Here is a 26,061-nt window from a genome sequence, read left to right as displayed (position 1 = left end):
GATGATTTAATTGGGGATTGGTCCTGCTTTGAGCAGGGGGTTGGACTAGATGATCTCCTGAGGTCCCTTCCAACCCTGATATTCTAGGATAACCCTTAGAATGCTGGCATCAGCTAACTGACAGTTGGAAGAAACTTTCTGAAGATGGAGATTTTGTACCCCACGAACAAAGGGTACAATTCTTCCACATCTTAGTATAATTAGAAGCAGCACCTAACTTGACTCCATTATTTCATAATGAGCAAGAGAATGTACTGTATAAAACCCATCAACAGCCATATTACTAGATTTTATTTTCATATTTCTTCATATTCACTAATGGCAGTTTTCTCAATATGACTCAGCTTTTGCTACATCAGTCCACAACAGTTAATCCTCTCGAGAAAATAACTGTCTCTTATACATGCTGCATCTAATACATGATTTTAAGAACAGTCTATTAGCACAATCCACTACTCCGGCACAGAGTAGCATGATGATGTAATACTTCTGATGCAATCAGAATTTATTCAGCCTTTTCTGAAGCCATTGTTTTTATAACTGTGAGTTTTGTAAGTATAGACTATGTAGCTATAAAGTCTTCTTCTGTAGTGAAGTAATTGGTCTTCTAATCCAAAATTGTCTATCAACATAGCAAATCTCGGTTTCTTGCCATCTGCAGAGTACAGACAAGGCTGATTGGAGCTCATAAAGCATCACTTTGGGTGATGCTGCTCCATTTGGCTGTTAAAGGCTGCAAATCTGACAAATTATTCTTGGACTTGTACACTTTGACCAGTTTGAATCTTTGAAGTAGCTCTCCTTTCTCTTGAGTCTGCTTCACCAGTCTTATCTTCTCCTCCAGAAGATTTTGTTGAATAATGGGAACAGCATGGGAAGAATTCTGAACACACAGAGATGTCTCTCATGTAAACGACTTTTCAGATGTGTACTTTTAGCACAGTTTTTCTTCAGGCTTTCACAGCCATCTTGTAATCTGGGACAGAGTCTCTTTGTCAACAGACACTCTTCTTTAAAAATAGTAATCCTTTTCTTCAGCATCTCCTTCAAAACACTTTGCTAGTGAAATTAATTCCGCCACAGCAGAATTAGATGAACATCTAGTTTTCCTTAATTGCTCCTTATGTGTTGTGTTCATTGGCTGTTTCCTTGATCTAGAGCTCCAAAGAGTGTCCCACAGTCCTTTGGAGTCCTCTGCATTTATGTCAATTTGTCTAACAAGGGTGTTTCCCCATCTTGAGAATGAAAAGCTAATTTACTTGGAATCCTCAAGTGCTGCCTGGTCACTATATAAATAATAATATTGTAAAACTTTAGGCCATGATAAAGTATTTATGTATAAAAGTGTAGATTGCCAGGGTGATAGAATAAATGACCTGCTAGGTCCATTTCCAGTTTCTATGTTTCATAGAATCATAGAATCGTAGGACTGTAAGGAACCTCAATAGGTCTTCTAGTCTAGTGTCCTGCACTCATGGCAGGACTAAGTATTATCTAAACCAACCCTGACAGGTGTTTGTCTAACCTGCTCTTAAAAATCTCCAGTGATAGAAATTCCACAACCTCCCTAGGCAATTTATTCCAGTGCTTAACCATCCTGACAGGAAATTTTTCCTAATGTCCAATCTAAACAGCCCTTGCTGCAATTTAAGCTCATTGCTTCTTGTTCTACCCTCAGACATTAAAGAGAACAATTTTTCTCCCTCCTTCTTATAACAAGCTTTTATGTACTTGAAAACTGTTATTCCCCCTCCTCAGTATTTTCTCTTCTCCAGACTAAACAAACCCAATTTTTTCAATCTTCCCTCATAGGTCATGTTTTCTAGACTTTTAATTATTTTTGTTGCTGTTCTCTGGACTTTCTCCAATTTGTCCACATCTTTCCTGAAATGTGGTGCCCAGAACTGGACAAAACACTCCAATTGAGGCATAATGAGCAGAATTACTTCTTGTGTCTTGCTTACAACATTCCTGCTAATAAATCCCAGAATGATGTTTTCTTTTTTCTTTTTGCAAGTGTTACACTGTTGACTGATATTTAGCTTGTGATCCAATGTAACATCCAGATCTCTTTCCTTCATTTCCCATTTTGTATGTGTTCAATTGATTGTTCCTTCCTAGGTGGAGTACTTTGCATTTGTCCTTATTGAATTTCATCCTATTTACTTCAGACCATTCATCTAGTTTGACCAGATCATTTTAATCCTATCCTCCAAAGTGCTTGCAACCCCTCCCATCTTGATATCAGCCTCAAACTCTATAAGTGTACTCTCTATGCAATTATCTAAATTATTGATGAAGATATTGAACAGAACCAGACCCAGAACTGATCCCAGTGGGACCCCACTTGATATACCCTTCCAGCTTAACTGTGAACCACTGACAACTACTCTATTTTATGAGACGGGGAAGATTTAATGGGTGGGAACACAAGGGAATAAAGATTGAGCCAAAACTGAACCAGTCCCCAACACAGCATTATTGGACATACTGACTTTCTGACCATTCATTACAAATTCAATGGCACATTTTGTCAGAGTAGTGTTGTTAGCACTTGTGTCCTGACTAAAATCCGGTTTAGGTAATGAACATTCTACCTACTTATATGTCTCTGCAGATTCAACTGTATACAGTACACAGCTGCCACCATCTCGTTCCAAACTGTTATGTAGCAGTGATGTATGACACCAGGGCTCTAGCCTGCTACCCTTAATTCATCTGTCTTCAATGGGAACAACATGATGGCAAAAGTGGGCCCTTAAAAAGCTCCACATTCCAACCTTGAGGTGGTTGCATTTTAGTAGTTGGTGAAACGTCTATAATATGTGGGAGTGCTTATATATATAGAGAGAGAGACTGATCTGGCTCTCAAGAAATTTAATTGTAATCCTCTTATTGACCTCGAGAGGAGCAGGACTTTATCATGCAATTTCTACACTGACATAAATAGCAGCAAATAGTGAGATAAAAGCACTATTTCAAATGTAGGAAGAGGCAGTCTTCCACAAATGTAGATGTGTTCTAAATCTCACTAGACTGGTCAGTAACACTGAAAAATAAGTAACTAAAACAAGAATAACATATTTTCAACATTCCTTAACCAACAAAAATGTTATTATTTCTGAAATACTGTATTGCTATTCCTCTTTCCTTTCAGGGAAATTGTAATTTTCATTTGTCTCTTCCATAGTACTTCAATATTATGGTGATGAGCGTTGTAGCGATTATAGGAGGGGTGGGTAGAACTGCCTATTTTTAAGGTTGCTCAACTCTTCCCATTATAAGACCCTCCTTTCAGTTGCTTATAACTTTGCCAGGTATAATTGTATGGGCTGAAATTTTCCATGCTGGAGGTCTGTCAGGCTTAAATATTTTGGAAAATTTCAGCCAAAACAGTTCAGTTTTTTCCAAGAATAAGGACAAATAAATTGTGTTGCCCATGTTAACAGTTCTGGTGACCTTTTCTTTGAGAAGCTCTAGTGTCCCCATGCTTTTGAGCAGGGACTTGAAATTTGGCAGAGGGAGGCCTTTGTGTCGGGGATGTGCCTTTTGCCTCCCCATGAAAAACTGTCCAAATAGGACCAAATTATAAGCCTTTGGAAAATCACAGTTCACACATGTTTAATAGAGAATTCTTAGATTTCTTAGTTAGATTAGCCAACTTCCCTGAAGAGTCCATCTGCCCTGGGCATACTCCAGCCCTGAGATAAGCAGGACTTTCCCTGCAATTGAACCTTGGGCTTCTGCAGGCTGATCCATGTCCAGGCACTGGAAGTGAGACCAGGGAGACTCTCCTGTGCTCTCAGTGACCCCTCTGCTGAGCTCAGGCAACTCTGGAGAAGGAAGTTGCCTGATCTGAATGCAGAGGGGACAAGAGCCAGATATGTAGGCAGAAGAATGGGAGGGGGTAATAGATTGGAACAAGGAGCCTGGGAAGAAGCAGAAACTTGCTGGTCAAGGAAACTAGAATTGAGGCTGGAAGCCAGAGGCAGAAGACTAGAACAGGGAGTGGTGGGGTAAAGGGAGGGGAGAAGACTGTGATTTGCTGTGCAATGGACTGGGAGCCAGGGATGGCCACAAGGCAGGAGGAAAAGAGAGCCAGTTGATGGCAAGGAAGACTGAGATCACATGAGAAACCCAGGGGCAGGGGCAGGGAAAGGACAGAAGACTGAGACCGCCTGGGAAAGGAGACTGGGACTGAGAATGCATAGGACAGGGAGAAGGTGATGAGAGGGAAGAAGAAACAGATCTGAAGGAGCCAGTGTGCAGGGGAAGAACCAAGACTGGTTAGGCAAAGAGACTGGGACAAGAAGCCAGGGAGCCAGGGACATTGTGATTGGATGAGCATATGTGGGTAGATTGGGACTGGGAGCCAGTGGGTACGGGTTATGTAGGGGGTGTGGAAACTGGAGGTCTGGGTCAGAGTGAGAGACAGATTGGATGAGGAGATGTGGGGGGTTGGGGAACTGGGAGGGCAATGAGACTGGGACTGGGACTGGGAAACTGTGACGGTGATGGAGTCCAAAAGGGTAAGATTAGGATTTACTGGGCAATGAGGCAGAAAGTGGGATGGAAAGCGTGACGTATGGAGACTGGTGCTGGGATGAGGAGCCAGTGTGAGGAAGAGACAGAACAAGGGCAGATTGTAGGGGATAGAGTAGAAGAGAGTCACACATTGGGGGAATGGTCAGAAGAGTTTGTGTCAGCTAGAGCACATTCACCTCCAGAGCCTGGAATGGAACTCCAGATTTCCAAGTCTCAGCATTCTCTGCTGTCAGCAAATAACTATGAAACACATTGGCAAACTGTCCCATCTCTCCCAGTGGTGCTACTACTGCTACTATCAGTTACGCCATTAGTTCAAGTAGAAGAGGTCTGAACCTAAAGGTTCCAACCTTGCTGGTGCCCCATGTGGGTGTCATTATGATGCCACATGAGGGAAAAATAGTATGTGATCATGTAATTAAAGAGTAACCTGTATACACATCAGAATTGCTGGACAACCAGCTGAGACAGGAGCAGATGCAGGCTGGAACAGGTATTGGCTAGCATGGAAACAGGCACAGGAGCAAGGGTGACTAGAGCTGGAGAAGAAGCAAGGGGCAGGGAATGGAACAGGAGCATGGTCACGCTGTTGAAACTACTGATAATGGGAGTACTCCCAGCCAGCTAGTGATATTGAGCAGATAAGAGAAAGTACTTCCCCCAGGAGCCTATATACCTGCCTTGGGATCACCTGGGTGGGTCCTTGTCTCTGGATTGGCTGAACCCTGGTTGAATGGCATGGGGCCTGTCAACAGACCTGAAGGAAATTGCTTCTGCTGACTCATCACACTCGCTGACTCAGGGATGAATCATCAGGTTTAGGTAGGTTCAGGCTCACAGGTAACTCAGGCTTAGACAGGCTCAGAGGCAACTCAGGGATGATTCATCACAATGCCCAAGGGGGCCAAATTAAGGTTGCACAGACAACCTTAATTCTGGCATTTCCTAACTTTTGAGAGCTTCACTTTTCAATCTTAATGATGTTCTTTTAATGTATGCTTTTTATATATGTGTGTAGAGTAAATCAAAAGAATGACACCCTAAATTGGGGGTGAAATGGCAGGGTCTTTCACTAGAAACTCATTTGTTTGGAAAATATTATGCATAATAGCTTATTTTCACATGTTAACTATGCTTCTGTAAAACATCTTACTTGGCAATGGAAGAGATAAATTAATTCAGTCAGTAAATCAACAAAAGTTATTTTCTTTCCATACAACTATTCTTATGCTGCTGGATGGCTATCACCATGTGATTATGAGTTTAATTAATCATAAGGACACCTGGAGCTTGTGTGTAGGCATTTCTGATGTAGTTAAATCTATTAAACACAGTCATTAAAAGAAACCTATCTAAGTTAAAGTCTGAATGCTTGGGGAGATTTATATTTTATTACACTATGCTGCACACACATACATACACAATACACACAGCAACAACAAAACCTGGCAGTAGTTCAATAAAAACCCATCTGAAATCACTGTTGTGTTTTGCCATCTACCAGAAAGAAAAGCTCAGCATGGGCAGAGCACCTGTTTGACAAGTTTTAGCCTGCAGCAGGCTGACAGCTAAGACAGTTTTCATAAATGTGTCTGTGTGTGTGTACATGTATATAGGTATATAAAGCTGGATGGGAGAAAGGTATATTTTAATGAAAATGTGACAAACTGAATGACAGCACTGCTGCTAAAGAAAGTCACTCCCCAGCCAGCTCCCATTCAAAACCTGTAGCTTTGTTTACAACAAAATGCTTAAGAAATGAGACAGTTTCATACTGCACTCTCTCTCCTCCCCATACACATTCACTATACAAATGTGACAATTCTTTAATGAGTTAGTATGTACTGCATAACTCTCTGTAAAACAATTAAGTATGGAAGGATGGAGGATCAAAAGTAGCATTTTTGTGGCTGGCTGAATTGAGTTAATTTGTTCCTTTTTGAATGTTTGTTTTTTAAACAGCTGCTGGGTGTATTTTTCTAATTAAGTGTTATGGCAACTACAAAACTTGTATAGGAAAGAGTTCTGTGGGGAATTTTTATTTATTTCAAAAGTGAAATCCAAAAACTTCTTGATATCCTGAACCAAGGATTTTCAGAATATCTACCTTATTGCCTGGAAAAGTTGTGCAGTCAATAACTCCTTTAGTATCTGAGCAAATGCTGGTTTATGAGGCAATTCAAATTAAAGTGAGATGAAGTGACATTCTAGAGAGATGTATAAAAGATTTCCCAGCTACATTGCTGAACTGTTTATATGAAAAAAGCATAACAGAATAGCAAGACCAAGGCAGCAGCAGCTGTTGCCAACCAGAACCAGCATCAGGAAACCACACCTACCTCCAGAGGATGCTAGGAGAAAGGGACTAAAATCCTCTCTGCTGTCACTGTCTCTCCATTGTGTGTTATCTGGCCCTGTCTACACCAAGAGATGCTGGGAGAGAGGTTTTAAAACTCTTTTCTGCCATTATGATGCAGCATCATCCATCTTCACCCACTCCAAAGGATCCTGAGAGAGGTTTAAAAGCTGTTCGTGACCGTATTCTTCACCCCTTTAAGCAAGTGTTTTTGCTCTTCCTGAATATTTTGTCTTTATTACTTGTTACTATTAATTGACTCTTTCCCCCCTTTGAACTTTATAGAATGTTGAAGCTAAAAATTTTAGAAGTGTACCTCTACTCTGAAAAGTAAAAATCTAGAAGTGTTTTAAAAGGTTCCCTGTTTATTATTTCCCAATGACTTCTGGGTCAACTCTGCTCAATTTACAAAAACAACTATGGTTTTCCTAACTGTCTGCCCTGCAAGCTCCACCTGGAATCTGAAAATCACCTGTGTTCATTTTCTTGATCTCTACATATTCCCAGCAATAAAGATTCCGTAAACAGAACGTATTCCCGGAACCTGTAAGAATTACTGTGTGGACTGATCCTTGGGGCTACACATAGATAGGTGCTGGAGCAATGTTTATAGTGTGGGTGCTGAAAGCCATTGAACCAAACTGTAAACCCTGTAAATGATAGAAATTACTTCAAACCAAGGGGTGCTGCCGCACCCCCAGTACTCCTACTTCCAGTACATATGTATAGATCCAATGACTTCACTGGGTGAAAATTTATGCAGGTCTCCTTGAAGTATCAGTCCCCAAAGGGGCTTAGGTATTAGAAAATCCCTGGAATAACTTTGTGCTCAACAAAGCCTGAGTTAAGTGCCTAGTCTCCCTGTACAATGCATAAGATGAGATGATGCCTAAGAAAGCAATTCACAAAAGCCAGTATGCTAGGCGGGGAACTGCCTAAACTAGCTAATGGGAGATATTGATGAGTGGTGGGTCCTAAACCACGCACCTCTTAGGAAGTTCGGCACCTTAAGTCCAGACTGCAGGTAGATGCCTTTCTCTATTATTGTTCCACACCCAGGAACACCTGTCTTGGAGTCAGGTGGCTTTGGCACCTAAGTCATTTATTATGGAAAATGCCTCACCTACCTCACCCCACACATAGCAGTAATACCCACCTTATTTTTGCCCAGTGGTTAGAGTGCTTATCTGGGATGTGGGAGAACCAGGTTCAATTCCCACTTCAGCCTGAGGGTGAGAAAAGATTTGAAGAGGGATCTCCCCACCCCGTTCAAGAGGGCACTCTAACCACTGAGCTATGGGCTAATCTAAGGGAGGACCTACCTCCATGTCTCCAGTTGAAGCTATTCAAATATTGATTAAATACTTGTCATTAGGCCAGTAAAAGAGTGAGTAACTGCACCTGCCTAGACAATGAAAGTCCCAAGGTCCGTACCCAGCTCCAATGACTCTTTACTTATGCAAAGTGGAATAGCTTTAACAGGAGACACTGAGACAATCCCACATCAGACTATCCAACAGTTCAGAAATAGAGATAGGAGACACCTGTTCAAATCCTTGTTCCCCCTGGGGTGGGGGAGCAATTGAACCCAGGTTCTCCCACATCCAGGCAAGTGTTCTCGCCACTGGGCTAAAAGTTATAAGGTGGTATCATGGGGTCCACTCACTGCTGGGGCGCCTCCTTCAGGCTGTTCTGGGGATTAGCTCATTCCAGGTCCAACACCTCCTTCTGCTTCTTGCTTAATCTTAAATACAAGTTTTCCTGTATTTATCTTAAACCACTCAGACTTGCAGGGGCAAAAAGTGGCTTCATATTGTGAGAAGAATTTTCTTTTGTAGGCCTGGTCTACACTAGAAAATTAGGTCAGTTTAACTCCATTCCTCAGGGGTGTGAAAAATCCAGGCGGTGTTAAGCCAACCTAAATCCCTGTGTAGATAGTTTTGTTACCTAGACAACAATTTTGTTTTCATATTGCCAGAGGCCTAATTTGTGGCCCATTACATTGTCTGACTCTAAATAGCAGTTTGGACTTTGCTCACTATTTTTAAAATCATAAGCAGAGGAGTGTGAATCACTAGTGGGGACTCTGTTTTAATTTTGTAGATTTTAATTGCATAGCAAAATCTAATTTTACAGGATTTTTTTTAAAAGCAGGTTTGGCTCAACTGTAGCATTAAAAATGTATTTTGGCTCATAAAAGTTAAATATTAGGCGCAGCATCTTGTACATTTTGACTTATGCTTAAAACTATTTTAGAAATAAATATTTGGAGTTAAATGTACAACTTCACAATTTAAAAAGATTAAGTACACACAGCCTTAACACATAGCTAACAGAATGTTGGGAATCATTAGGAAAGGGATAGATAAGACAGAAAATATCATATTGCCTCTATATGAATCCAAGGTATGCCCACATCTTGAATACTCTGTGCAGATCTGGTCACCCCATCTCAAAAGAGATATTTTGGAATTGGAAGAGGTAGAGAAGCAGGGTAACAAAAATGGTTAGGGGTATGGAACAGCTTCCATATGAGGAGATATTAATAAGACTGGGACTTTTCAGCTTGGAAAAGAGATGACTAAGGGGGGCTATAATAAAGGTCTATAAAATCATGACTGATGTGGAGAAAGTAAATAAGGAAGTGTTATTTACTCCTGATAACACAAGAAGGAAGGGTCGCTAAATAAAATTAATAGGCAGAAGGTTTAAAACAAACAAAAGTATTTCTTCACAAAATGCACTATCAACCTGTGGAACTCCTTGCCTGAGAATGTTGTGAAGGCGAAGACTGTAATAGGGTTCAAAAAGGAACTAAGTTAGTTCATGGAGAATAGGTCCATCAATGGCTATTACCCAGGATGGACAGGATTGGTGTCCCTAGTCTCTGTTTGCCAGAAGCTGGGAATAGGCAATATGGGGTGGATCACTTGATGATTACCTGTTGTGTTCATTCCCTCTGAAGCACCTGGCATTGGTCACTGTTGGAAGACAGGATACTGGGCTAGATGAACGTTAGGTCTGACCCAGTATGGCCGTTCTTATGCCTGCTTAGTGAAAATTAAGGCTGCATTTTCTGTGGGTCAGTGTAAAAATGCAACACTTGACAGGAAGTAGTGTAAGGAACTGCTGAGAAGCAAATGGGTCCTGTGACTAATGACCATCAAAAGGGCCTCTGTTTTTCTCCACAGCCTTTCATAGTTAAAGCAACAATTAGAGATGGTTTAATGATGGACTATTTATAAAAAAATCAGGCAGTAAGTTTGGCCACCCCACTTTATGACAGCTTTGAAAAGAGAACAGGCCCTTGGTGAGATGTGTGAAGAGGACACTGACTTTGTTTCTCCAAGTTTCCTACCATATAGGACAGCAATGCTAAAATCCAGCTTGCTGTAGAAAGAGGAAATTTATTCTAAGTTGATGTGGCATTGAAGCCTGTCACTCCCAGCCCAGGCAGACACATTTGCACTAGCCAGGCTCAAGCTAGCATACTAAAAATAAGCACAAGTGTTGCAGCTCCAGCAAAGACTCAGGCTACCACCTGAGCTCAGACCTAGCAGGGGTCAGGTGGCCTTGACAGCCCAAGTTACTGCCTAAGCCGCAATATGCACACTTCTATTTTTAGTGTGCTAGCTGGAGCCCTGCTAGCACAAGCCTGTCTACCCAGGGTTGGAGGCTTATGCCCAGCTGCAGTGTACACATGCTGCTGCACTCAAACAAGTTCCAGGGAATGTCAGCATTGCCAGACTTGTTTCTAATCAAGTTAAATACTACTCAGAGCTAAAGTCTCTTTACTAGCAAGCATTTAAGTTAACTCACCTAATGTGTTTAAGAGTACAGCAGAAGAGATGCATTCTTTCATAAAGTACCCCACACACTCCAAGTTAGTGGTTGGGAGATATACCTATTTCATAGAAGTGGGAGGGACCCCGAAAAGGCATCAAGTTCAGCCCCTGCCTTCACTAGGAGGACCAAGTACTGATTATGCCCTAGATCCCTAAGTGGCTTCCTCAAGGATTGAACTCACAACCCTGGGTTTAACAGGCCAATGCTCAAACCACTGAGCTATCCTTCTCAGCCCACAGGGGCTTTACACATTATAAGTGATTGGTACTCTGAAACAGGCACCTGGTTCTACATTTCTGGAAAGGCTGTATTAGCTCAATATAGGGGAAAACTAAAGCTACATACTAACCCATGTCTCTCCCAGGAATGGCATTGCTACCCTACTATGCCTTGAATTTGTAGTTAACATTTACGAGTCCAGCTATGTACCTGAGGAAACACTAAGTTACAATTAAGGATCCAAGGACTCCATATCCCCCCTCAACACAAAAAACATCCAAAGTGGAGGTAGTCATATTAAAAGCATTCTTTGAGCTCAGACAGAAAGCTCGGTACAGTGCAGATATGGCTGCTGTGCAGTTGTTCACAACGGAGTTGAGGAATAGAGAACGTCACTTTGCAGAACTGAAATGACTAAGAACTGTTGCTACATGCAGAGCAGGGGTAGTGCCAACTTGTTTTTGACATGTGAAATTGATGTGGCAATATCTGAGAAGTCAGCAGTTCCAGCTTCCAAAAAAAGATCGTACTAGTTCCTTTGGCCCCACTTTGCTTACTGGAGTGCACCCAAGTGTTCTTTTGCCCTTTCCCCTCTGTGGAGCTTAAGTCTTGAATTCCTCCCTGTCCACCCAGTTTTGTTTTGGCATTGAGTGTCAGACAGCCTAGACTCCATGGAGCAGTCCAAGCTTTCAAATAGATTTCAATAAGGTGTATATAAGACGACACCTGCATGTCGTTCCTATTGCTAGCACTTAGGCTGACAGCACTCCATTTTAGCGAAATGAAGTGTTGTATCTACAGGTAGTAGTAGTCATACATGATAGTTGTAGAATCAGCATTACGCTAGTTTGACACCAACTAAATTAACATTGTCATGATATGAAAGGCAAGCACAAGTTCATTTATTTATAGCAAAGGTCTTGGGTTACAAGAGGTCAGTCCTTGCCATCTTGAAGAAGAGATATGGGATAAGTTATTGCATACATGTGCATTATAATTTAGCAGCAAGTCATTCATAAAAACATTTCCTTCCTACTGCTTTTTTGGTTTAGTGTCTCAATTTATATACAAGTCAGCTTTACAAAGCATTTACCAACACCTTTAAGTTAATGGTCTTTTATTGGAAAAAAAAGACTAGCATTTACAACTTGGAATGGACAAACTGTAATAGCTTGAACAGCGATGTTGATAGTTGTGCTGAAGTCCACAGGCTACTCTGCCAGCTCCAAGTCATGGTACAGAAGGTTTTAAAAATAGGAGAGAGTCCAAAGATGCTCCCTTGGTGAAGGTTTCTTTTAAAAATTTTGTGAACGGTAACAGCCTGACACCCGTTTCACTATAGTGCAATGCAGACAATGTTAAACCAATATTATAACAGACATGCCACCCATAGTTAAGATCATCTTTTTTTGGAGCACAATGCTACATACAGGAGAACCATTCAACCTTTAGGGCATTTTCCTCTAAATTTTGCATCCTTTGACCATTTTTGCTGCATACCATCCTGAGGTATAAACCAATTTTAAAGTAAACCAGCTATGACAATTTACACTACAAATTGAATTAGAATCCACAGTTGGACAAAATCGTGGATTTTTTAGGAGGTTTTTTTTTTTAATTAAATACAAATGTTTGACTGTGCTCAATTGTCAAGCTGCATGCATGAAAAACTGGCCAGCCCAAACAGTGTAATAGTCATTAGCAAATGGAACTTTTGAGGAGTTCACTAAGTGCTTCCTTATTTTTTTTTTTTTTTAAAAAGGTAGTACACTTACTTATATTGTAAAACTGATGTTTAACTTGATCTTTTGGGGACAGGACCACCAACCATTACATGCAGTTTGTGGACAGAAGGTATTTTGACATTCAGTTTTGCTATACAGAAACAGAATGAATAAATGAACATTTTTTGCAAGAGGTAAGTAAAAGATTCAATTTGATTCTTCTAGAGGGGAAAAAAAAGGTGAAAGGAGGTCTTCATTTTGCGGTCATCATCTGTACGAATTCTGAAAAGATAAAAACCACCATGACTTTTTGTATCTTCAAAGTAATTTTAACTTCACAAGGAAGTCTCTTAACTGGACTTGGCATAAACCTTCAGTGCATCTAAAATCTAAACAGAGTGCTCTGATCAAGTCTTTTCACTCAATAATATAGACAGTTTAGTGAATTGTTAGAGTAATTCAAACTCCAAAATTACCAAGTTTATACAACACCCAGCAAGCTTTACTTAAGTTTATAAGCGATTTCACAAACAGAACAAGAGCATCTTTTTCTACCTTCATAGTTCACTTGTCCATCTCCATCGATATCTGCTTCTCTGATCATTTCATCTACTTCTTCATCTGTTAGCTTTTCTCCTAAGTTTGTCATAACATGACGTAGTTCTGCTGCACTGATATAACCATTGCCATCCTGTGAGGAAGATAGTTGCACAGGGTTGAAAATGACCATTTAGAAGACTGGAACATAAGCCTAGCTGAGATTGTTCTATATTAAACTCAGGTCTCCAGTAATTGGCTTTGAACTTATTCTCCCAGGTGCCCTGAGGCATCAGTGACCTAGTACCCAGCCTGGAGGCCTGGTGCACTGTACATCTTATCCAACCACAGAGAATGCTATAGCCATGCCTTCTAAAGCATAGAGGATGGAGGCATTACACGAGGAGGACTGCGTGTTCCAGAACAAAAGTGAAGTCTGCTATACTTATTTGGACCAGGTAAGTAGCCTTACCTGATTAGGTCTTTGTATGCCTCAATACACATCTTTGACACTTTCACCCAGGTAAGCACACACCTACATTTGAATCATGTGTGTTAGTTTGGAGTTGTGGTTCTTAGAAGTTCTGAATGCTACCAGACATTTTCTGAAAGTCTCCTGTACCCTGGAGAACAGAATGGTAATTTATCTTTCAATTTGGGTTTCTTTAATTTCAGTATATCAGCCCAGTGTGTTCAATAACTTAATTCCTCCTGCCAACAGAAGGAAAGAGCAGCAAATTGACCTCTCGTAGCATCACATCCTCAACCAGCTGCTGGTTTGCCTAGAGAGGCTTCCTGGGCAATGAGATCTAGAATACACAAAGCACATTGAGAAATGATCCCAACTCCACCCACAAGCCGCAGTACAGAACCTAGAATGGCAGAAGACTTGAAGCTGGCCTTCTCCAGTGTCCCCATTACTTGCGCTAGTGGAGAAAAACCGTTCTAGTAATGTTCTAGATCTGTTCTGGATTTGGGTAATTATCTAGTTTAATAGCTATGGCCACTTTAAGGCTGTCCTGTTAAGTCTAGTGATGTGCAGATATCTGTAAAGATGTTAAGATAGTTATCTTACACAATCAAAGGGGGGGAAAACATGCCCTCTGTCAAGTAGAGGGAAGAGGATGTTCTTGTGCTCATGTTCGTCCTTTGAGAAAAATGGAGAGGCTCTGCTTCTGGTAACAAGCTTCCCATAAGCAGCCTCAAACCCAACAACCTGAACACAGAGTCTATTAAGCTTCACCTCCTCATACATATTACAAGTTGAACAGGTGATCTCAACTTTATGAAAACTCTTCATACAGGTGTGCAAAGCCCTCTGCACCTATGTCCAGGTACTTTGCTTATGTCATGAGACCGGGAGAAGTGGAGACACCTTTGATACTGAAATAGGTAACAAGTCTAATCACTCCAATTTCCTGAGAGAAGGCCTACTAGGGATTCCAGCATGAAAGAGCCTGACACCCCTCTCTCCCCCCCATCCTGGGGGAGCAGTTTCAGCAAGCCTACTCTATAATATCCAAAATAAGTTTTCCTCCTGCTGCTGGTAGAAGGGATTATACCCACCTTCCAGACAAGCACAGGACAATGCTGGGAGAAAGATGCTCGTCATTAAAAACTGTTCAAAAAGACTATCTGCAGCTTTGGATTCTAGCAGTACCTTGTCAAAGACTCGGAATGCCTCACGGATTTCTTCCTCGCTGTCAGTGTCCTTCATTTTTCTGGCCATCATGGTCAAGAACTCAGGGAAATCGATAGTGCCATTGCCTTAAAAAACACAGAAATTGATCTGTACTTTAGAGTCCCATCATTTCCTTGATACCAAAGCTAGCTTTAGAGTTAGGAAGGGACAAGTCTCATATTACTGATCAAGTATTTAAAAGCTACCTTCCATTTTTATACTAAAACCATAGAGGCTTCCAAGAACTTTGTAAGTTGTCAGCCTCTTCCCCTGAATTGTTAATATAGCATTTTTAGCTCTAGAATGCTCAAGCAACCACTAAAAATATGGCAGTAATGAGGACTATTGAATGGACTGCTACTTCCCCTCCAGACCTACACCCCAGAATTCATCAGTTCACCATCCTAGGTGATTAAGAGTCTGCTCCTACTGTGCCATGTTAGATGACGATTGTGTTAGTGAGACTCAGTCTGATACTTTGAGTTGCAGATAGTGAAGTGAATAAGAGTGACAATTGAGCTAAAACCCTAATCTGCTGGGGTAGATTTCATCTGGATCTCCAGAAGGAAAAAAAGATTCCAGAGTGGATGTTTAGCAGCATCAATCAATACTAAGACTTTAAACAAGGTGAACCAAACAATTAAAGTATTATAATATATGCTTACTTATAATTAGAAACAAGCTTACAATCAATCTTCTGGAAGCTGGAGATTAGGGACCTGATTTTGAGAGGTGAAGAGCATCTGGGTAAGCTGCAATTTTTCAGCACCTCTCAAAAATCCAGACCTAGGTGGCCTAATAAGTATTCCTCTGCCACTGCAGAGTCATCACCCCACCCCATCTTTTCCCATATTACGGGCATCTTTTCCCATTGACAGGAAATCCCTAACACCTCAGAATACTAGGGAATGCTATCAATTAAAGGTAATTGAGAAGGTGTGTAGTAAAGAGCAAACAGACTATCTTGTTTTTGGGGCTATATTTTGACCATGTCCATTTACTGTTAAAAGTGGTTTAATGTGACCAGAAACATGCCTTGTGATGCTGGCAAAACAGGTGCTAGCTCATGCTAAGTTCCCCATGCCTCACTGGAATATTGACAAATGGCTAGCTGGGATCAGTCTGGTTCACATGTGTGTCAGTATTGTTAAAATAGGTATTAGAGTTAAACAAAAAGCAAATTTTTCAAATGCATGCAGCAACTTAAAAGCATTCAATGAAGTCTAATCTCTTTTATAACATCTGTATCCCATATTATAAGGCAATATTTGAGCATTTGCATTGTGAGCATCTAACTGCACAAGTCACCAGACAGGAGAGAAACATTAACTACTGTGAAATGCGAAAGTGTTTATCATGCCCGAGAAGGAAGGACCATTGATATATTCTACAATAGTTCATCTGGTGTCAAAGAGGACAAGAGACTTTGTTGATTGCTCACTTGCACAACTTTTGTTGATCATGAGGAGCTGCAGGGAGAATTTCTTCCATCAGATAAGTTTGTAGCTCAAAGCACAAGAGGAAAGGGAATAAAAATCCCTAACAAGGAGGAACTGTATCTCTATGTTGTTTGGACTCTGAGGGACAAGGATTACTAAGCATAAGCAAAAGATCCCCAGTGTTTAGCCTGGGTTAGCTCTTAAGGACATATAGAGCTTGCTTATTACAGCTTTTTATTTTTTGAAATAAAATTGGAACTCATTTATTTGTGTGTGCATGCACGCCTTAACCTTGTAAATAACTCGTTTCCTTATTAATAAGTCTTTAGGATAGTTTATTATAGGATTGGCTACAAGCATTGTCTTTGGTGTGAGATCTAAGGTGCAACTGACCTGAGGTAAATGACTGGTCATTTGGGACTGGGAGTAACCTGAATATTGCTGTGATCTTTGGTGTAAAGAACCATCTATCACAAAGGTAAGCTTACCTGGGTGGCCAGGCAGATCGAAGTACCCAAGGCAACTATCTGTGACTACATGTTAAGGCTGTTCTAATGCCTGAGAAGTTTACACTTGATAACTGTGAAATCTACATATAGAACTCACAACCAATTTGGGGTTTGTGCCCCATTTCCTCACAGTCTGTCCCGATGTTGGTACCCACAGTCTTGTGTCAAGCCATCCTACTGTGGCACATCTATTAGATCAAGGTTTGCACTCACGTTTTATTAGCCTTGTTGCTGTTTTAACAGTTTCCAATCTAGTTTTTTTAATGTTCAAGAATTCCTTTAGAGGGCCAATAGTGTGTACACAACTATATTGATTTTGAAGCTTACTTTTAAGTCACAGAAGAAAAGTTACCTATTTTCAATTCTTGGAAGATTCTTAATGGTTGGCACAATCTGTCAATTAATTTGACTGCCACCCCAAAAAGAGATAAAAGCTTGGAATTTACTTTAAAGAAGTGTCCAATGCAGGGGCTTATAGCACATCATCCTACTACAAATAGTAGCACAAGTTAAATTTAATAAAAAGGATAGTATATGCTCACTATATTGGAGCCCTGAGATTCAGACTCATTCAATTTTCAGGCTAGATTTCATGACACTTAATAGAAGACTTAGACAAGTCACTAATAATTACACTACAAGAGTATTGCCTCAGCAACCAAAAATGGAAGACGGTTGCACTTCACAAGTAGTTTTGGTTTTGATTTTGAGTCTCTTCACAAAGGTCAAATAGTCACTTCCTCTTTCAATACACTTTATACCCTTATCAGAGGCACTAAGAATTGGCTATTATACTGTTAATACCATTGTAGTTTAAATTTTCCTCCCATGACACAGCCAGTATGAAGCACCTTCCCCCTTTGCATATCCATGAATCTGAAGCAAGTTTTGAACACAATTCTGGTGTTACCCTTTCTGGCATCCATTTACCCAAGTCAATCTCTAAGAGAAGGCTTCCCCGCTTTTGTGAGATAACTTCCTATCAGTCTACTAAACAAAGCCTATATCCAGGTTTTATTCTTAACTCCTAACCCAGTTTAAGAGAAGAAAGAAAAGTCAGTTTACACTACATGGCCAATACAATGGATTAAAATATATAAAATAAAGATTAAGTTAGCCACCGAGACCAATATGGGATGAGTAACTGAATAGATATGGGAAAGTTACTTGGTACTCCAGTGAACTGTAGTTTGCAGCAATTCAGGAGGTAAACAAAACAAAACAAAAAACAAAAAAAACCAAGTGATGCGGAAGGAAACTGAATCCTGGATAGAAGCAGTGAGCGGGACACAGATGCAGATGCCCTTATCAGTATTATATTTTGACTCTGACTATCCCATATTTACATATCTACTGGTATAGTTAATGGCAATGACTATGTTCATATTAAACTTAATATGAAATCAAATGGTTGCTTTATGTAGAGAACAGTAAAAAACACAAAAAACCCTATACTGCTTTTGACCAGATTTTAAATGGATTACTGTTAAAAGGAAAGTGGAGGACTTGAGTGGCTGCATTACCCAGCTCAAACCCAAGCTCGTAGGGTGTACACACTCACCATGAGTAAAACACTGCCAACTGCATCTTCCCCACACTTACCATCAGCATCTACCTCGTTGATCATATCCTGTAATTCTGCTTCTGTTGGGTTTTGACCCAATGACCTCATGACAGTCCCAAGCTCTTTTGTTGTGATGGTGCCATCACCATCTTTGTCAAATAGGGAGAAAGCTTCCTTGAACTCTGAAGACAGAAATAGCCCCATCATTAAGTACTATGACCACCACCAAACAGTACCAAAATAATACTTTTAGTGACAGAAGACTAATCTCAATGTCCATGCCATAGGATTTAAAAATGCACTTTGTCTGCAGCTGTACTAGAAGACTAGTGTTTTAATACTTTAGACTTGTATTTTCTGAAAAATGTATCACATGTGCAAGCCACTGCCCTCTAACCACACTCCCTAGCCTGTACGTTACATCAGGCTGTGCAAGTTTTGGATAAGCATATGCTACCCTGTTTACGAGTTACCCAGTTGGGCCAAGTCCATTTCTCATCAATAGCAGTTATTTGTGGGGGAGTGAGTAATGAAGAACCCAGTGTTTCAAATAGTTAGTGGACAATACTCTGAGCAAAGATTAGAGAAACAAGGGAGTTAGCCAAACATGCCTGACAGAGATAACTTTGTCATTTATCAGTTATTTTTGAATTACTAAAATGATAATAGTGAGCAACCAATAAATTAAATAGGCTCCCAAAAGTTTAGACCCAATGCTTTACCCTCTTAACCATTTCCTCTAATTTAGGAAGGCAGTGTTAGATTAGAGATGATTTAAGAGAAAAAGAAAGTTTCCTTACATATGTTGCCAACACAAGAGAGAACTCAAAGTTTTAAAGATTCTGTTGATTTGGCTTGTGAAAGCAAATGATGGCAAGTAAAGTGGGGTGCACATGGGTCAGTTTCACTTTCAATCTCAGGAAAGAGTCTACTGTTGCAATGTTTGGACTCCAAGCTTTGGAAGTGAGTATTTAGCTCTGTTTTGAATTAACTGGATTTTTAATATTTCTATAAGATTTAAAAAGTCACACCAGACCTAGGTGCTGGGATTCAATTATCCAAAGAAGCATTCCTTCAGCTTCTTTAAACACAAATTTCTCAAATGAAATAAGAGGGAAGAGCAATTATGTGCCAGAACTTTTAGAGACTTAATGCAGATTGCCTATATTGCTTGTCAACTGATATTCAAGCTCAGGAGAGAATATCCAGCAGTGTTTTAGAGATATTTTCCAACATTCAAAGGAGATGTTGGCTCTCTTTTGGCTCACCAATTCTTTCTTCTCTTTTGGCTCACTAGTTTCCTTTAGCTCACCAATTTTCTTAATTGGGATACTTACCAGCAATCTGTTCTTCAGTCAGCTGATCAGCCTACATGAAGAGTAGAAAGTTATTTTAGAAAACTGTTTTCCTATAGCTCTGTCAAGCCATGAGATGCAATACAGACTTTGTAAGGAAGTTTACATTTATACAGCACCTTTCAAACCCAGAAATCCAAGAGTACTCAATACACAGAAGAATGATTTCACCCACCAATGGGGTGCAGCAACATCTAAGACTCAGTGTAATAGCTAATACTGCAAAGAGACACTACACATTCTAGGACTAGTTAAGAATTCCATAGCCAGATCAAGTTTATGGAGAAATCCAATATGGCCAAGTTTAAGGCACAAAGCAGAAATCCCCTAGTGATTCAACATGACCCAAGTGTTTCCTGGAGATAATCCATCACAATATTGACCTAGCACAGTTTTTTAGCTTGTGATAGGATAGTACCATGATTGCAAGATCTGGACTTCCGCCATGTTCTTAGAATTACACGCTTTTCTGTCAACATCTCATTTGTTATGCCATTTAGCTAAAGTAACAGCTCCATTAGGTAGGAATGTTACCATGCAATGAAAGGTCTTCATTAAGCTACAATTTGTTAGGTTCATGCCATTTACAATACTTAAATACAGTGTTGTGAGACTACCAATACATCTGAAATCAGCAGATAACTGCATTTGTGTTTTGTTGGGCCCACAACGGAACCAAACACATTTCTTTAACACAAGACATTTTATCCTTAGCTTTTTTTGGGGGGGGGGGGGGGGGGGGACGGGTTAAAAAAAAAAACCCAAAACACTTTGAAGCTTTCTCCATCCCACAGGTTCAGAGAACAATATATAAACAGGTTTTAAAAGGGAACTAGATAAGTTCATGGAGGATAGGTCCATCAATGGCTATTAGCCAGGATGGACAGGGATGGTGTCCTAGCCTCTGTTTGCCAGAAGCTGGGAATGGGCAACAGGGGATGGATCACATGGTGATTACCTGTTCCGTTCATTCCCACCTAGCATTGGCCACTGTTGGAAGACAGGATACTGGGCTAGGTCTGAACCAGTATGGCCGTTCTTATGTTCTAACAACTGTGAAGACCTGTATTATCTTCCTTTAGAGAAAGGAAAAAACCCCCTTAATTGGTTTCAGTATTTTTAGAAGATGGTGTGGTACCAGGTTAATCATATTTGGTTTCCTAGCACCTTGTGCTTTTAACGCTATTGTTTTAATAAAATCATTTTTACACCAAATTCAGAAACAAAACTATAACAAAGTTTAACTGATCAGTTAGGAAGGATACCAAGATGCTCATAATTTCTCCTGGGAAACAGCAATAATTTTAAGTCAGGAGCAGTTTACTGTAGCTAAGTAGCTCTTTTTATGAAGAAATTGTATCAAATGCTAGTGTGAAATAAGCTGTATATTTGTTACACTCTTTATTGGTCTCTGGACGATAGGGTTGAAAGGCTGTTGTATGCATTAAACATATATATATATATATATATACACACACACACACACACACACACACACACACACACACACACCCAAAGCACTTCCATCTGTAGTTAGACTACTTTTATGGATAGATTACAATAGGATAGTGATTGAAGAAATTATTTCTACTGAATTATTTAATTGGAGCCTCATATGGACAAAGCTGTAGTTTGTGTGTTTAAGAATATTAAAACATAACTGTAAAGGGTTTGTGGGCCAGAACCCACTTTGTATTACTCCCACCCTCCTCACTACAGTCCCAGTAAAGAGATTCTCTTTTAAGTGAAACGGAAAAAAGTCATTTACATAGCATGACATATCAGAGCAATGCTCTGCAGAACAGGAAATAGAGCCACACCTCAATAGAGAGAAACTCAGATCCACAGCACCAGTTTGAAGCCCCTCCAATTTGAAACTGACAATATTCTGGTCTTCAAGCAGCATTTATGTTTATTTTTAAAAAGCTGACCTTGCATGGCATCGAGTTCACCCTCTAAGCAACAGGCACAAACACTGTCTGATCACCCTAGTTACCAGGGCAAAGGTACCTAACACCAGAGAAATCACCCCACCCAGCCAAGTCATAAAATCCTGTCCCAGTGACCTCCGCCTTCCCCCAACAGGAAGGGGGAAGTGGAGGGGGTGTGGTGGGGAACACCCAGCATGGCCCGCAATCACATTTGGCAATCTGCACCCCAGCTTTCACCGCTCCTATGGGAAACCAAAGCTGAAGGGAGGGGAGAATCTCTCAACCCAGTGTTATTAAGAGTCCAGGGTTGCAGTCCAGCAACTCAATGTTCAGAGCAGACCGACCAGAGGCAGACCCCACAGCCTAGTCTATGCACAAGTGATGCACTTTTAAAGTGAACATGGATAGCGCAGATGTTAAAAATCCAGGTCTGTGTGAAAGAAAACCCAAGTAAGGTTGTGAGCACCTCTTCTCCTAGAGCCAACAGACACCTCTCCCCACCAAGCCACGGGATCAGCAGCCACCAACTGCTGCAGTGCCCGTCCGCACCCCCAAGCAGAAGCAGCTGCTGCTCTCGCTATTGTCCAATATCCCCTCTTCATCCTTTCGTTAGGAGCGTGATTCAGCTGCGGAATCTCTCTGCCAGCTCCAGATGCCTGCCCATCCTCTTCAGCTCCCCGTTCCCCCTGAAACTCCTCATTCAGGGAGCCAAGCGGCTACTCCTCAGGAGCCACCCGTTCCCATGCGCATCCAGAGTCCTGTCTCCAGTGAGGAAGCCAGGCCCCTTCCGGAAAGATAAAGGCTCCAGTGTTGTAGCTGCTGCTCTCCTCCCACTAACCCCAGGCAGAAACTGGAAAGTTTCTAATGGAAACGACGCACACTGCGGCCCTGTCTCACCCTCCTGGGGCCGGCGTGGGGGCTGGCGAGGAAGAGGAGGAGACATGATGTAATGCAGCCTGCGAAGGATTTTGGCGTTACTGCGTTTAAGGATTGGGGGGTAAGAGCGCAGCAGCCGCAGAGCCCTGGCCTCCCCCACCCCAGTCACCCTGCGCAGTGCAGCTGGTGCTGAAATTGGGATTGTTATCTTCATCCCTAGTGCCTCCCGCCCCCCGTGGGAGCCCTATTCCCAGCCCGAGCGGGGAGGGGTGCAGGGAGCCTCGGGGATGCCATCGCCCACCCCAACCATGGAGGGATGGGGGCCAACCCCCGCTGGCTCCTGTGCCCCGCCCTGCTAAGGAGGAGGGCACCCACCCCTTCCCATCCAGGGGCGCTGGGCAGAGCCCTAGAGCAGCCGCTGCAGCCGGCGGCACCGGGCGCCCCGCACCTCCTGCCCCAGCGGCGGCTCAGCCATTCTTCTCCCCCCGCACTGCAGCGCAGACCGCCCGCTCCGGGCTCGGGGGCAGCATCCCAGCCAGCCCGCCCAGGCGCCCAGCGGGACCGGTTCCAGGCCTTGGCAAGGGGAGGGGGCGGGCATTGCCAGCAGCCACGGGAGCGACAGCTTCCTAGCCAGCCCCGTCCCTCAGCCCCCAACCCACCGCCGCGCCGCTGGAGAGGCGACCTCCCAGCCCAGCGAGCAGCCCGGGCGCGGAGAGCGAGTGGCAGCAGGTCCCATCGCTGTGCGATGCAAGGGACAGCGGCCACGCGGCGCAGGGAAACAGCCGGGGGGAGGGGGGTCGTCTGCGGGCTTCAGCCCGGCTGCCCAGTCTCGCCTCACACGGGGGGGAGGGGATCGGCAGCCCCCGCCGCACACTCACCCCGCTGCTAGGGCCCGGGAGGAGCAAGAGGGGCTGCAGCCGCTGAGCCAGCCTAACTCCCACCCGATTCCCCACCGCGGGTGGCAAGCAGAGGAAGACGGGCTCCAAACCCAACGCCACGCGGCTGACCCAGCCCCTCGCAACGGCAAGGAAGCTCAGCAGCAGCTCGTCACAAGCCAGCCATCTCCACTGCGATGGCAAATCCAGATGCGTCCGCCCCCCCCCCGGCCAGGCCAGCTCCAAAGTCAGCCCCACCAGCCGCTGCACGCCAGCTACCTACCATTGCGTGGGGGTGGTTGGGTTGGGTTGGGTTGGGTTAGGCTGCTGCTGCTGCTGCTACTACACGAGCTGCTCAAGCAAAGGAGCAGGAGCTGCTGCAGCTGCTACCTCCTCCGAGCGGCTCCCCCCTGACAAATGCTGTAGGTGTGAGCTTGCACCTCTCTGCTATATATGTAGGGCTGTATCCCTCCGCCGGAGCAGCGTCTCTCTCTCCTCCCAGCCTCTGCCTGTGTGAGAGTGACTGCAGCGGGCAGCCCTGCCCCCATGCTCAGCCCCTCCCCGTCAGGCTCACTCCCCTCTGCCTGCCCAGCTGGCAAGCGGGGCAGGCTTTCCCTCTCCCCAGCAGGCGCCGTGCAGGGACAGCAGTGCACGCTGCCTGCCAGGGGTGCAGCACACGCTTACCAGCGGTTAGGCATGGATTGCCCTGATTTAACTCAGATATAGAATGATCTTTCACCAGGATGGGCCCCGGGCATCTGAGGACCCTGGGGGATGGCAGGTGCTTTGCTACCTAAACCCTCACTCAGAAGCCCCACAATGGAAGCAGCGGTAAGAGCCACATACTTGACATATTATACAGGTGGCAGCAAAGAATGAATGGTCAGGAAGGTGAAAGTGTTTTCACAATCCTGGGAAGACTGTGAAGTCCCCTATTTGATGCTCATAGGGGCTCGTATGACACCCATTCAACCCTTTCTTTATGCCATACTGTAAATTAGTGCTCTGCTGTTTTATTAATCCCAGTTTCCAATCTCACCAGTCTCCACTGCAGTAGTTTAGTGGAGAGGAGGAGGGACAGGGAGCACACACTTGCCAATGCCTAGATTTTAACCATTTCCATCTGTTCACCTGTGCTCTACTGAGTCAAAGTGTAGCAGGTAGGGAAAGAGCTGCAAAATTGTGTCACCTTTGAAATGCACTAAATAGCAAAGTGGTATATAAGGGGGGGAAATGATTTCCCCTTTGAGACCATACCTTCAAGATCCTCCTTCACAGACTTTACCCCCTCTCCTTCTCTCCAAAATTAACACTTGGAGAGGATTATGGGATTTAAAAAAACAAGAAACAAAACAGCATTACTGCTGTCTGCCACTACTCCCCTCCCCTCTGTCCAATGTGCAGGAAAAGGGAACTTGGGAGAGGGCTGACTGTCCAGACAGGAATTTACATTTCTCAAGCAAACTTTTTAGGAATATTTGATGAAAAGGGGTCAGATGTACCTGGAGTTTGAAGTGGAAGGTAAAACCGGGGTGCAGGGAGTGGGCATGTCTATGATTGCCTCTTTTCAAAATAGGGTAGCCAGATATCCTGATTTTATAGGGATAGTCTCAATATTTGGGGCTTTTTCTTATATAGGTGCTTATTACCCCTCACCCTGTGTCCCGATTTTTCACACTTGCTATCTGGTCACCCTATTTCAAAACAAGATTTTTTTTGGTCAAGAACCAACTAGATCACAATAAAGTCCTGACCCAGAATTGGATTGTCTACTAATGATTTAGCACTAGGATCCCTGCCCCAGAAAGGTCCAATGTACTACAGATGAGAGGCATCACCATTCTATCCATGTCCTGATTCCAAAGTGCATGGCTTCTCTGCACTAGCTCTACATCTATTTTTTGTGATTTGTTTCCTAATATGGTATAATGCATATTTTATATGCATTCACACTATGTATTCTGTACCTGTATGGAGACTTAAGAGTAGAGATGGGTCTAAATTAGGATGTAGGATGTTGGTTCCATTCATTAAAAGGTACCTTCTGGATTTGAGCTCATTCTCATAGCTCAAGATTTTATATCTGAGGTTTGGGTTTGGGCCCATCTTTTAAAAGGAGACTGTGAGATACTTCCAATAAGTGTCTCAATTCTGATTTGTTTGTAATATCTTCTTAAAAGCCTTAAAATACAATTTTTCCCTATTGATTTGTGCTTTTCTTTTTGAAAAACCTCATTTACTTCTAATGTTTTAAATAAAGACAAAAAACAGGCTGTTTAACAACACATTTTTGTTATCTAACTATTAATTTGTTAGTTTCTAGGGAATGGAACAGTAGATTTGCACACACAACCTTTAGATATTTACGAGCTTGAAGACTTTCCCCAACAGATTCAACAGTAGCTATTTAATATGTCACATTTTGGTCCCAAAACTTTAGTAACATTCCTGTAAGGTGCAGTATATGAAATAGTGTCAAAAGTCATTCACAACTAAAGATTCCACAAATAGTGGGTGGTTTCACTTAAGCTGCAGAATATGTTTTTACTACTAATCACTAAAGTTTTATTTCTTGCAGAGGAAAAACATGAACACTGATCTTTT

General features: G+C 42.4%; 1 protein-coding gene and 1 pseudogene across 1 annotated transcript; both read right to left on the bottom strand.

Moving 5' to 3' along the window:
- Window positions 1-509: 509 nt before the first annotated feature.
- LOC112113429 lies at window positions 510-2,650 on the bottom strand (annotated as a pseudogene).
- A 9,196-nt stretch (window positions 2,651-11,846) lies between these two features.
- CALM1 (calmodulin 1) lies at window positions 11,847-23,774 on the bottom strand. The gene is made up of 6 exons (XM_024209702.2): window positions 23,741-23,774; window positions 19,758-19,788; window positions 18,459-18,602; window positions 14,888-14,994; window positions 13,246-13,381; window positions 11,847-12,972 (listed from the first exon to the last, which is right to left on the bottom strand). Exons 1-6 carry the CDS (start codon window positions 23,741-23,743, stop codon window positions 12,944-12,946), a joined length of 450 nt encoding a protein of 149 aa, XP_024065470.1. The 5' UTR covers window positions 23,744-23,774; the 3' UTR covers window positions 11,847-12,943.
- Between the last annotated feature and the right edge of the window lie 2,287 nt (window positions 23,775-26,061).

The sequence above is a fragment of the Terrapene carolina genome, unplaced genomic scaffold (genome assembly GCF_002925995.2).
Source record: "Terrapene carolina triunguis isolate 2854851 unplaced genomic scaffold, T_m_triunguis-2.0 Scaffold96, whole genome shotgun sequence".
Classification (NCBI taxonomy): Eukaryota; Metazoa; Chordata; order Testudines; family Emydidae; genus Terrapene; species Terrapene triunguis.
The sequence above is the reverse complement of the archived record's forward strand: the minus strand, read 5'-3'. Positions and strand labels throughout refer to the sequence as shown.